The 12,993-nt window shown below is 40.8% G+C and overlaps 3 protein-coding genes across 4 annotated transcripts; 2 read left to right on the top strand and 1 right to left on the bottom strand.

Moving 5' to 3' along the window:
- Positions 1-57: 57 nt before the first annotated feature.
- LOC135596199 (uncharacterized) lies at positions 58-3,323 on the top strand. Of its 2 annotated transcripts, none has more exons than XM_065088172.1 (7): positions 58-227; positions 493-550; positions 1,164-1,244; positions 1,324-1,359; positions 1,589-1,828; positions 1,923-2,061; positions 2,629-3,323. In XM_065088172.1, the coding sequence occupies exons 1-7, from the start codon at positions 58-60 to the stop codon at positions 3,048-3,050; spliced, it is 1,146 nt and encodes a 381-aa protein (XP_064944244.1). In that variant the 3' UTR covers positions 3,051-3,323. The 2 variants fall into 2 exon arrangements, with proteins under 2 accessions (XP_064944244.1, XP_064944243.1); XM_065088171.1 differs by having other exon boundaries at positions 2,611-3,323.
- Positions 3,324-5,721: 2,398 nt separating this feature from the next.
- On the top strand, positions 5,722-7,222 carry LOC135596198 (transcription factor HEC2-like). The gene has a single exon (XM_065088168.1). It carries the CDS (start codon positions 6,348-6,350, stop codon positions 7,035-7,037), a length of 690 nt encoding a protein of 229 aa, XP_064944240.1. The 5' UTR covers positions 5,722-6,347; the 3' UTR covers positions 7,038-7,222.
- A 568-nt stretch (positions 7,223-7,790) lies between these two features.
- On the bottom strand, positions 7,791-12,946 carry LOC103969217 (mitochondrial phosphate carrier protein 3, mitochondrial-like). The gene is made up of 7 exons (XM_065088166.1): positions 12,638-12,946; positions 12,069-12,535; positions 10,859-11,220; positions 10,714-10,757; positions 8,422-8,636; positions 8,189-8,313; positions 7,791-8,097 (listed from the first exon to the last, which is right to left on the bottom strand). The coding sequence occupies exons 2-7, from the start codon at positions 12,432-12,434 to the stop codon at positions 8,034-8,036; spliced, it is 1,176 nt and encodes a 391-aa protein (XP_064944238.1). The 5' UTR covers positions 12,435-12,535; positions 12,638-12,946; the 3' UTR covers positions 7,791-8,033.
- Between the last annotated feature and the right edge of the window lie 47 nt (positions 12,947-12,993).

Here is a 12,993-nt window from a genome sequence, read left to right as displayed (position 1 = left end):
AGGTTGGAGGACCAGAGGAGGAAACCGGAGCTCCCTTGGCCGGAGATTTGGGCGGAGATGTGGTGGGAGGGGGGGCGGTTCTGCTGGGGGGCCAAGGAGGGACGCGCCGGGATCGTAGTGGTGTTCGTGTGGCCTTCGAGCCTGGAGAGGCAGCTCGAGCCCTACATCCAGCTCTACTCGTCCTTCGGATGGCGATCTCTCATCTGTCATGCCGATTTCCTCACGCTGTAAGGCTCGAATTCCTTTGTCATTCCCCCCTTGCAAGACTCGAAGCTCAAAAATTCCCATCTTGGTTTGATGGATTGTTGCATGGAGGAGCTTAGTCATTGAAGATTACTCTAAATTCTGTAGAACGAATTCATGCAGATTTCTAACTCTGTTAGATTTCTTGAATTGCTAGTTTTCTTGCTAATTTTCTAAACAATGGTGCTGTTATATATGTCTATAATATGAATTGCTTTTAAGCTCGCTCATAGGTTAAAATATATGCAGATATTTTCCAGAGAAGGCTACATCACTGGCTGATGGTGTTCTTAAAGAGCTTGTTCAGGTAAATATGCTGAAGATACACTTAAGATAGACCTATTACTTTGACTTCTTTTAAGGAACAAAGGCATATGTAATTGTGCATACTGTAATCCATATAGGTCACATGACTAGAAATTCTGCACGATCTAAAATTGGTGGTACAATATCATTGAATTGTATTGACTTTGATGTTTAAGCCTACCTGCCCCCAATTAATTTTTGCTGTTCAACTGTCTTCTAGGGTTCCTTTCAATAATTAGGCTGAAATAATCATGGGGGTTCAGGAACAGCAGTTGGCATGGTTGGTTTGGAATTTGGAGGACTTAGATTCACGTGTGTCGGATTTGATGTCTCTGTTTGTTCCATGTTTACTTCTCTGAAATTACAAATGGTTGACAATGATGGAATAGATAGACCTCCAGAACCATCATCTTTTGTTCACTAATGATGCATGGATAAGTTCATTTGTAGTGACTTTGTGATGATATTTGAAGACACTCTTGATATAGATGTTACATAAGTCTCTAATTATAGGTCTCACTGTTCTCTACTTGACTCTGAGGCTTTATTGCTTTCCGGAAGCGCACTGTAGAAAGAAACATGTTCCATCATATTCTACTGTTTTTGGGATACAGGAACTAAATGTTTCACCATTACCTATTGTCTTTTCGGCTTTTTCCGGGGCACCAAGAGGTTGCATGTACAAGGTCCTTCAGGTCAGCTTTCTGATATATTTGACATTTAACTTCTTCAGTTGTATCAGTAAAGGACATTTATGTTTTTTCTTCTTTCCAGTTGATTGACGGAAAATGTGAAGGGCGACTTGGTGTGGTAAGTCATGATTTATGTGTTCCAGACTTTGTTGTTAAGACAAATCTGCAATAGTTCATGGAACACTTAAAACTCACCAATCTCTAATGTTTAAGAGCAAACAATTTCTAAAGTAATATGAATTTTCTTGTTGTGAAGCATGAGTTACGCAACTAAAAAATCAGCTCTGATGACTATCCTGTCCTAGATATGTGCATCCTTTCTGATTCTCGTATTTTGGGTTTTGAAGGATAATTATCAGCTTGTAAAAGACTGTTTATGTGGGCAAATATATGATTCTAGTCCAGTAGACTTTACCGGTGATTTGGGCACTCGATTTATCCTTCATCCGACTGTTCTCAAGAGGTCCCACCCACCTAGAGTTGTTTCATGGATGGCAAAGGCCTTAGCATCTGGTCTCAGCACTTTCTTCATAGACAGATTTGAAGGACAGCATGCTGACTATTTGCAGACTCTGTATTCTTCTGCTGTATGGCTCTTAATACAAATCTCAAGTATGCTTCTCTCTGTATAATCTGTTTGTGCTGCTCTAAGTTACTAATTTTAGATGCCATAATATGCAGAATGTGGGTCCTTTCCTCATATTTTGTTCAGAAGATGATGAACTCGCTCCATATCCAGTTGTCTGTAATTTTGCTCATCATCTAGAGGAGCTAGGAGGTGATGTCAAGCTAATAAAATGGAATAGCTCCCCTCATGTAGGTATGAAATTTAAAATTTTCATGTATAGTAACTAACTTATACTATGCTCCTTTCAAATTTACGTAGAATTTTAAATTCAAATATTATGTTTCATTTTATGCTATGTGAGAATAAGAATGTGGCAGATCCCAGAACAGTTGGATCGGTCTATCTTGTTGCTCTATTAATTATGGTTTTTTCTTTTTCCTGTGGTCATGGTACGGGCAAATAGACTACGATTGGTATGATGAGGACTACTGAAAGCTTATGCTAGATATCAAGAACTTAAACACCACCTTATACCAGGAATGTATCATTCAAGCGAACAATAACCAGACTTATCTCATGGAATGCAGCATAAAGTAGCAAGATACCTAGGATAAATGGATGTAAACTCTAGAGCAGTTTTAAGCTGATTGCTTTTAGGATTTTCTCGTCTTTTGTTATATACTGCATGTTAAATTGTTTGATTTTGAGGTGGTGCCATGACTGTTAAAGAAATGCTTCAAAGTGTTTGTCATTTTGAATTATCTGATAGCGTTCTCTAGTGTATTAATACATGAATGCTAGACTTGTTTCCTCCTGCAGGCCATCACAAGCATCATGCCGCTGACTACAAGACTGCTGTGTCTGAGTTATTGAGCAAAGCAGCTACAATCTACTCAGAAAGAAGGCGACAATTCCATGTACAACAAGAGGGCCAAAGGGGAGTGACAAATGATCCATGTGATCATTTCATACTGCCAAGCTCCATGGAGTACCATGACACCAGAGATGGATGCTCCACTCAGGATGAGCAAAAGTGTGAGATATTTCACTTGCCGAACGCACCGAGCATCAATGCTCATAGCGTCCTAGCTCAGATTCTTTTTGATGGATACGTTCCTAAGAATGTAGAAGGCTGGGACATAAAGCCCAACTCATCCTTAACCGGGAGGCAAACACTCCCTTCTGGTCATCGGCATGCAGGATTCAGTCCGATGAAACACACAAGACGATCGAGATTGTAAGATTTCGACCCAAGAGGCAGAGACCTGTAAAGAATTAATAGACGACTGTGATCTCTTGTATAGGGCAGCTCAAGTGATGTACATAACAATGTTCACTGTTTCCTTTTTGTCGTATATTTGCTAGCTAAATTATGTTGGTGAAACAGAGATCTAGGTCATTTTTGTATTCGGCAGACATGTCGCTTGAATGATCCTACGACAACGGTTTACAGGATTAGACGAGTCTATTATCATCCCAATAAATTTTATGTTGTGTGGCCTATTATTACCCAAGTATAATCTGTTCATGGTGGTATTTTGAACTGATCAAAGCATGGATTACAATATTTGTTTTACTGTGTGAAGTAGAATTCATGTTATGGTATTGCAGGAAAAGATGAGCTAAGAATGGGTCAATGGAATTCTTGCTACAAGTTTCAGAAGGTATGACTTGGAAGGAATACGGCCTTCATGAATCAGAGGCCAGCTTTTTCTCAGCAACAGTACTGATGCTATTGGAGTACTTGAAAGCCGTCACAATATGGCCAAAGGAGGAGCTTGTTTCACCCTCTGGACCACTCCGAGTACCGAGGAGAGCGGCTATCTTATATGTTTCTTGTTCTTAGGAGAGGAGAGGAGAGGAGAGGAAAGAGAGAGAGAGAGAGAGAGAGAGAGAGAGAGGGGAGAAGAAGATAAGGTGAGAGGTGATAAGTTGGAAGGATTCAAATGCATAGGATAGAAGTCGGTCACAGAGACGATGTCGGTTTATGGATGCCATGTTATGGAATTCTATTGTTGGAGGAGGAAAAGGAAACAGGTGATTCTCTTGCCTGACGCAGCCTTCTCCAAGCTGGGAAGCACCACCAGCCTCTCCTCCCTCCATGATTGACGCCATCTCAGCTCAGTAGCTGCTGGTTTCTGGCAATTCCTTACCTGTGCATGGAGAAGTAAAGCATCAGTGAAAACTCACTCTCACTGCACCAAAATTAACCTGACCTTCCATCACAGGAACTCTGTCCGATCTGATTCATCTCCCCACCTGTAAACAAAGAACATGAGACACAGCAAAATCTTTAATCATTACTGACTACTAATATATATAGGGAAGGCCCCATAGATGCTGCTAGCTTTTAAGAACCCAATCCATCGGCCATTGGTCCCCTCCCAGCCATGTCCAAGTTCTACGTATCTGGCAATGCAGAGAAGATGAACTGATGAGCATCCAACTACATATATATATGTATGTAATTATTGGAAGCACGCTTCATCTCTCTTTTTAGCTTTTGCAGGTGAGATACGTGAGCATGCAATCATAGAACAGTTCCTTTCACGCATCACAGTAACTCATGGAAGGGAAACGAAGGAGGAAGGTGATCATTGTAAAGAATAATTGGAGGACAGAAACCAAATCCTTCCTGCTACTAACGCCACCACCACCACCTTCTGACACGAGGCTGGGAGATGGCAGAGTCGTTTTCAGTTCTGGTTCTTGCTTCTTACCTCATCTTGCTCGAAGGTGGAGGAACATGGTAATTGTTGTTTCAGCTCATGGTCTCTCTCTCTCTCTCTCTCTTCTTCTTCTTCTTCTTCTTCTTCTTCTTCTCTGAGACCTCATGCCACGGAATGCCCTCCTCGTGCTATCAGCAAGAGAGGAGGGATCTATCTGCACACCAACCTGCCAATGGGTTGCCCAAATCAAACAAAGAAAGATCAATAGAAGATTGGAGTTGCAGATCATCTGCATAAAGCCTACTGATGCAACATCACAGTAGCCATAGATGTGAAGAGTAAGAAGACTGATTTATGCCATAAAAATTCATTAAACAGTAACGTTATTTTCGATAAATATTTTGATTGGATTGACATAAATCCTAAAAAATTTGAAGTAATCGCGAACAAAAACAGAGACATATTGACTAAATGTAAGACAAAATAAAAAGAAAAAGATACATATTTGACACTGGAAAAATGCTTGGAAAAGAAGTTCATTATAAGCTATTTAGCTATTTATGCGTCAAACAAAGAGAGATTAGATGTATATTTGGAGTCACTTCAAGATTCATATGAAGAACAACAATAATATGCAATTAACCCTTGCAAAGTACCATCCAACTTTGTGGGTTGAAGTCAAAATCACCGCTGCTAATTACCATGGCCATGTGCCCCATAGAACTGTTCCCCACCGGCAGGATTAATCCAACATGTACTGAAGGAGCAGAAATATATAATGCAGCAGAAAAATAATTGATATTAATTATTAAGGGTGAGAAGGTGAGGCAGGATATGGAGAGATCACCTGTGGGGCCTTCTCCCATTGGTCTGTGACGCGTGTTGGATGCACGCTCACCCTGGACACCCCTCGTTCAGAAGCCTTCGCTGACTTCCCAATTCCACCTCTCCATGTGATGCTTTTTGGCTTCCTCATTCTATGCATCAGCTGCTGTGGCCACCAAACCTATATAATATTTCCTGATGAACTGTCACATACAACAATTTAATATTCCCTGTATTCATAGATACAATTTAATTGCCTGTATTATACATACATACATACATACATACATACATATACTACAAGTAAACTTAGATACTCATGACTCTACTTTAATCCACATGGCTATTGTCATCTTTCTCTACAGCTGGAAGTAGTAATCATATATAAAAGCATCCTTTAGTCACTCCATGGCTGAGTTTGTGAGGGTAAGTTGGAGCTTTGTGGGAAGTTGAGGAACAACCTTGTAGCAGATTATGATGCAGCTACTACTTGCATATTGCCAGATTACAAGTCATTGATTACAATGAATGTGTCAAGCGCATCCTTAGAGGAATCATGGCAAGAAACAGTGTGACAGTGAGGAAGAAGCAAGCACAGGACAAAGGGACATCAACAATGGGATTATCCTGAATTGGACAATCTATATTTTAAGAGAATAAATTGTATCCTTTGGTAATATACTATATCTGAGGAAAGAAAAGGCTAAAACCACAGTGACAGATTGTTTATATAAAGCCTTGGCAGTGCATTGGTATGGAGCAGACCAAAGGAAGCTTGAAGGGTCACCGCCAGATATACTCCTCCGTTGTGCAGTCTTTTGTCACTCGTTTGCTCAGATATTTTTTTGCTTGGTTTTTACCCCCAATCATCTTCTCTGCAATCCTCTGATACGACTCCAAGTTCATCCCCTCTTCCCCTCGTTTCACCCATCCCTCTCTGCCTTGCTTGATCAGTCCCTTGGTATTCCTTCTCTCTCTGCTCTCCGAGGTGACAGGAGAAGAACCAATGGATGTCGACTACTTGAGCTCCCCAACAGAGCTCAAATGGATCTGACAACGATGGTGAGGGAGATGGAGAATTTAGGTGGGTTATCCGAAGCACCGCTGCAGCCATCGGAAAGCTACTCCGGTGGACCGTCGTCGCATGCATTCTGCAGCGCTGGTGCTAGCACCTCTTTGCTTGTGGGGGGTGCGCCATCATCGTCAGCTTTCGGCGGTCCTCAGGACCTCCTCACGCCTGTGTTCTCGAACTCGCCGGCCGCAGCCGAGCTGGCGGTGAGAGGCGCGTCGCACGGCTGCGGGCGGCGGCCCTCGGTGGCTGCCATGAGGGAGATGATATTTCGCATTGCAGCGATGCAGCCGATCCACATCGACCCGGAGTCGGTGAGGCCGCCGAAGCGGCGGAACGTGAAGATATCGAAGGACCCGCAGAGCGTGGCGGCCAGGCACCGGAGGGAGCGGATCAGCGAGAGGATCCGGATACTGCAGCAGCTCGTCCCGGGGGGCACGAAGATGGACACCGCGTCGATGCTCGACGAGGCGATCCACTACATGAAGTTCCTCAAGAGCCAGCTGCAGTCCCTGCAACGGGCAGCCGCCGCGCACCGAGGCGCCGGGGCTGCCGGCAACGCCGACTTCTCCATGCATGGTACAGGGTCCTCAGATGGGAGCTGCTCGTGCTTCCTCAAAGGCGACGGGGCGCCGGAGCAGGGGTTCACCATGAACACCTTTTGAGATCGACGATGAGTCAAAATCGATGATCTTACTAGGCTTCAGGCAGAGCTTTTTTGTCAACTCTTAATCTCTTTACTGAGCTTATCACTGCGATCTACTCTCTCTTAATTTATGTCGACGGAGTGATATTTTTATAAGTTATCTTAGATCTGGCAGACTGATCTGCGGGAATGATCCTTCTCCAATATGGTCTTCAAGGCTCTATCGTAAGATAATGTTGGGGAGACAACCTCGTGATTGTTGATCGGAGACCTTAACGGGATAAGTGACTGCAGTTGCAGTGATGGTCGGTTCTACCTGTCCTCTTCCCATATAAATGCATAAACAAAGACGCATTCATAAGTACACAGCCTAGTCTGGTATTCCCTCGACACTATCATCAGATCTCCATCATCGACGAAGTTTCTTTTGTGGGGAGACACAACAACCGATCACTACATCCGCCCTCAGAGTACATGTGACTTCCATGTGAATGCCGTGGGGCCGACGAAGGAAGAGTAAGGAAATGATCGGGACCATTGAGTTACCTTCAGATTGACACAAGTGGTAACTTCATGAGAAGTCCCATCAAATACAAGTGTAAATCCATTTGCTTATTAACTGGCCTTGCTGTTGGATTTCCTAAAGCATTTATGAAAGAAGACATCCACTTGATCAACCAAGATTACGAACCAAATCCAATTAACCAGTTAATCTGCTCAGATTACATGGTTAATTGATGCCCAGGTTCTTGTTTCGGAGACCTTGAACCAGTTCAGGCAAATGAATGTGGTATTATTATACGGCAATTACATGGAAACTACTGGTATTAAGCAGAGGAAATTTTAGCACTCAACTGAATCCACAAAGCTTGCTTAGATACTCCGAAACTAAACCAAGAAAGACGGTTCAAAAATACATTGCAGCTTCCATTTAAAGTGGAGCGGTGGAAGGCAAAGTGTTACCTAATTGCCCGAGTCTGAGGACTAAAAACGAGTCGTCGGTGATTCAAAATGATCAACTTTGTTTTGCATGTTCTTGGTTCGAAGTGGTTGGAGGTATGAGCCCACCGGTTGTTTGCCTGAGCAAATATGAAATAGTGTGAATTAGATCAAAAGATTACGAGCAATAACAATACGAAGAAGATTACAATCATAGGGCTATGTGCTTACAGGCCAACGAGGACTTTGAATGCATCGTAGATTCCCCATTGTGCTCCAGTCAGAGTACCAATCATAACAATACGCAGCGGAAGACCACGGGTGAAAAGGCCCCATAAACCAAGTTGTCTTACGGCCTGACAAGCAAAAGAAGTTGTTTATCAGATGACAGATTTGTCTTACTCCCTTGACAAAGAAATTATTAGGAGAGGAGAAAAGCATGGAAGATGGTGGATCAGACTTACGTCAGTGACAGTCGCGCCCTTTGCATTGTTGAGAAAAGAGACCAGGTTGTCAGCAGGATGAGATATCACGGCACAGAATACCCCAGCTACATAGCCACCAGCAAAGCTCACTGCAAGCTGCAGCGTTTTGCTACACTGCTCCTTTGGCTTGGGAATGACATGCTTGTATATCATCTCAACAATTGTCTCAAAAGAAGCAAATTTCATCATTGTATCTGTATGATGAAGAAGATGCTGTCAGCGCCACATCATTTTTACCATGACAGATGTAAAGCCCAAAACTCCCATCAAGTTTGACAACCATGGTTTTAGATAACATTTAGATTGAATATGCACAGTTAGTATGTAAACAGAGGTGACGTTTACATGTCATACTATCACATCAAGGAACAATACAGTTCTTTCTAAAGAATAGCTGGAGTTACTATTATTTGCATAAGAACAAGTTGCTAGCTTAAAGAGATGAAGGACATTGATTTTGTTTGTAACTTGAAAATAGGAAAGGAACAGTAACGATATGACCGAATAATTAAGCAAAAATATCATACACTTACATCTGAGAGAGTTTTAGATTTTCTTTCTCAGAATAATTTCATACAAACAGAAACTTGAACTGGACACAATCTTCTAGTAAACACAAATGGTCAAGAAACAAAGATATAAAGAACACTGATCATCCATCAATTGTGATCGTCTAGACCTTGACTACTGCACCAAAGAAGAAATGCCTGACTCCATATAAAACTGAAAACAAGGCATATGAATGTCAAAAAAAGCTTTCAGAGACAAGAAAATTCTGCTCTGAATGTGTGATATAAACATAATTCTGATTAACAGAAGATGAGTGTGGCAATGATCTCAAGTAGTAAAGGGTGGGCCACTAGGAAAACAAAAAGAATATAACTGAATAAACATACACACACACACACACATATATATATATATATACATATACATATACATACATATATATATATATATATATATACATATACATATACATACATATATATATATATACATACATATATATATATATATATACATACATATATATATATATATATACATACATATATATATATATATACGTACATACATACATACATACATACATATATATATATATATATATATATATATATACATATAAATATATAGATGCATATAATATATATACATAGAAAATACATACATACATATACATATATACATACACACACACATATATATATACATACATACAAATATATACATACATACATATATATACATACATACATATATATATACATACATATACATATATATATACATACATATATATACATACATATATATTTATGTATACATATATATATACATACATACATACATATACATACATACATACATACATACATATATATATATATATATATACATATATACATATATACATATATATATACATATATATACATATACATACATATATATACATATACATATATATACATATACATATATATACATATACATATATATATATATATTATATGTATATATATACATCTAAAAGGACAGATCGAGGGAGACAGACAAACAGGCGGACAGTTGAAGATAGAGATATTTGGCTCTTCTTATGTACATGGATGATGAGTGGTGGGAGACAATGATCTCAAAGCAGAAGATGGGTGAAGGCTGGTGATAATATCAGGCATTCATAGGTTCTGGGATCAAAAGGGTTAAAGCAACCGAAAAGACTAACAATAATAATTTTGTTTCACTTCAAAATTTTGAATTACAGTATTCAAAAACTTGGAAAGCACACAAGATATTCTTCTGTTTGAGAAAACAAACCCATTCTCCAAGGATAAAGCAAGAACACCCAATTTTCTCTATATTCATTTTAAATTATCCTTGGAAAAAAATTCATTTAACAAAGGTGAGAGAGACGTGAATTTAAGAAATTTATGACGCTCTGTCGAGGTCCTTATTATTTTGACCACATAAATGCAAAGCTAATGCTTCGTGTGTATTACTAGGTCATGCAAGCAGCAACTGTGGGAATGAACATTAGAACAACTGGATAAAGACATATCAAAACTGATCTGGTACCTAGAGCCAGCATTATTTTATATTTTTTAATAATTAGAACTTAGAATTCCATGCAATATTGAATTTCCACAAAGAGGCTACTATGTGAATATCGACGAAAGCATATCTCATTTCAAATACATCAACAATTAGCATTCAGCATATATTAAACAGTGAAAAGCAGAATGAAGAAAATGAAGCTGGTCTGCTTACAAGGAATCTGACGTCCCCAGAGTGGAAGGAGTCCCTTGTATAACCTGCAATCTCAATTCGAGATAATGAACCAATCAACAGTCAAAGAGTAAGATCAGTAATAATGTTTAGTCAACCAATAATCATACTGTGCGCACATTCGTACCCTAGAACACCTTCTGATTTGACAAACTTGGGAAGTCCATCCCTCAAGCCCCTAGCAAACCGTGGTTGTGTTTGCACCCGTACCTTCACAGCCTCCATGGGGCAAAGAGCTATATCAGCAATTACTTCAGCAGAAGCAGCTCCGGCGAGGTAAATGAGTGTCTTATATTTTGATGCATGCTTGGGCCCAGTAAGGTCTGCATAGAACTTCTTAAACAACTCATAAAATCCAAACTTGCATGCACCCTGAGCACTATAACCAAGCAGGGTTGGCACCCAACCCTTGAAGAAGCCTCTGAATCCTTGCTCTTCTAGCAAAACACCAAATCCTGATGAGATGCTCTTGTACTTTTCTGGGTCAATCTGTAATTAACCATAAAGAAATAGTAAGATGAAAACACTATGTAAATGGTGTTTGTTGGTGAACAAGAATAAAATTTAACTGAGATTTTGACCAAGAAGAAGCATACAGTAACAAATAAAATAATAAATGTGCAAGATAGATCCAGTAAGTGAGAGAAACAAAAAACGAACCACCAAAAATTTGACATTACTTGGGTGTTTTTGAAAATTTCAGCAATCACAACCCTCATCTAGTTGGCAAAAGGTTGTCACACTTGGAAACTAGCTCATTTATAAAAGTACTCGTGAAATTCCAATCAAAATTAGAACAATATGTACTATAACAATTGGAAGTCAAGCAGTTACAATTCTGTATAGCTTTGAGTGACATAATTAGCACTGAAAACTTGAATAAGTCAGCTAGATTTGGACCAACGAATTGGCATTACTAAAGAACAGAGTTTGCATACGATAAAACAAATAAGCAACATAGTTTATTGAACATAGGTTGCCTCCTTCTGGAAGTGGCCATCAAATCTCATAAAATAAGCAACACTGTCTAGATCAAACAGAAATCGTACTCTTCTTACTTTAGAGACTAAAGGATGTTTGTGGATCAGTACTTGCAGAGCATCGATTCAATTCACAAACAATCCAGACAAAGTAAAAGGCATCTCGATCAAGTAGCGCAGACCTAACATCCGAACACTAACAACTCAATCTACAGATTCCTTCCAGAATCAAATAAGAAACAAGAAAAACGCATAGCACTAATTAACCTAATTCCAGAAATCGGCCACCAAGTAATATTGATTGAAACCCTAGCCTTAGAGAAAACCCCGCGCGTGACACAAATTGAAGAAGCTCACTTGCATATTGCACTTGACAACGTCGAGCGGGGTAATGGCCATGTGAGTGAGGCCGCAGCTGGCGAGGCCACCGAAGGTGCAAGCAGCGTAGTAGAGCGGCGAATACATCTCGATCTTCCGGGTCTCCCTTGTGGCCTCCACAGAATCGGACCCGCGCGGCAGGGCTTCCATGCTGGAGGCGGGCTCCACCGACCCAACGGGGGAGGGAGAAGAGGAGAGGATGCTGGGGAAGGGCGAATTGGGAGGTTCCTCGAAGATCGCCATGGCTGGGGGGTGGAGACGGTGAATGCGATTCGAATTCGTTGGAATCTTCCTGCTGTTGTTAGGATGACGGGGGTCAAGAAAATGAAAGAGGCGGAGAGACATGAGAAGAGTGACAAGGACAAGAAGGGCATTGTAGGAATTTTCGGGGAGGTCTTCGACAGCAGTTGTAACCAAATTGACGCCACGGAATCGAGCGGGAACGGCTGTTAGGCATTAAATATAACACGTGTCAGCATAGAGGGCACCATCCCAATTATTGGAGAGAAATGCTTTGCCTACTCGTTCCCGCCCTGCGTCTCACTTACCCGCCTCGTGATTGGCGACGCACGACGCGCCTCACGTGCCCCACAAACTCGTCGCAGCCGCCAACCACATTAGGAGCCGACGCGTATATTTGCAGGTGGCAGCGAGCGGGTACTTTTTTCTGCGCGCGTCGCAGACTCTTTTTGGGAACACAATATACTCTCCGAGGCAATTTAGCGAACATCTGGCGAGCAAACTGTCGTCTTCATGGGCCGAGAACAGCTTTTCTCGACCTCACCAGGAAGATACTGGGAATTGAAGCACGAATTGAGAGAACAGAGTAACTCATGATGTTAAGATCCCTGCATTCGCTCCATGTTCAATGCAACAACAAACGAAGATTCATTCAGTAAGAACA

This window comes from Musa acuminata, chromosome BXJ1-10, assembly GCF_036884655.1.
Source record: "Musa acuminata AAA Group cultivar baxijiao chromosome BXJ1-10, Cavendish_Baxijiao_AAA, whole genome shotgun sequence".
NCBI lineage: Eukaryota > Viridiplantae > Streptophyta > Magnoliopsida > Zingiberales > Musaceae > Musa > Musa acuminata.
Note: the sequence above shows the minus strand (reverse complement) of the source record. Positions and strands in the feature narration are given on the sequence as shown.

Excerpts from the sequence above, each read along its gene's own strand:
- LOC135596199 (XM_065088171.1), top strand. The coding sequence starts at position 58 with ATGTGGTGGGAGGGGGGGCGGTTCTGCTGGGGGGCCAAGGAGGGACGC. Across the intron at positions 551-1,163 it reads TTCTTAAAGAGCTTGTTCAG|GAACTAAATGTTTCACCATT; the intron begins GTAAATATGCTG and ends TTTGGGATACAG. Across the intron at positions 1,360-1,588 it reads GTGAAGGGCGACTTGGTGTG|GATAATTATCAGCTTGTAAA; the intron begins GTAAGTCATGAT and ends TGGGTTTTGAAG.
- LOC103969217 (XM_065088166.1), bottom strand. The coding sequence starts at position 12,434 with ATGTCTCTCCGCCTCTTTCATTTTCTTGACCCCCGTCATCCTAACAAC. Across the intron at positions 11,221-12,068 it reads TTGTCAAGTGCAATATGCAA|ATTGACCCAGAAAAGTACAA; the intron begins GTGAGCTTCTTC and ends GGTTAATTACAG. Across the intron at positions 8,637-10,713 it reads CTGGGGACGTCAGATTCCTT|ATACAATGATGAAATTTGCT; the intron begins GTAAGCAGACCA and ends TTCATCATACAG.
- LOC135596198 (XM_065088168.1), top strand. The coding sequence starts at position 6,348 with ATGGATCTGACAACGATGGTGAGGGAGATGGAGAATTTAGGTGGGTTA.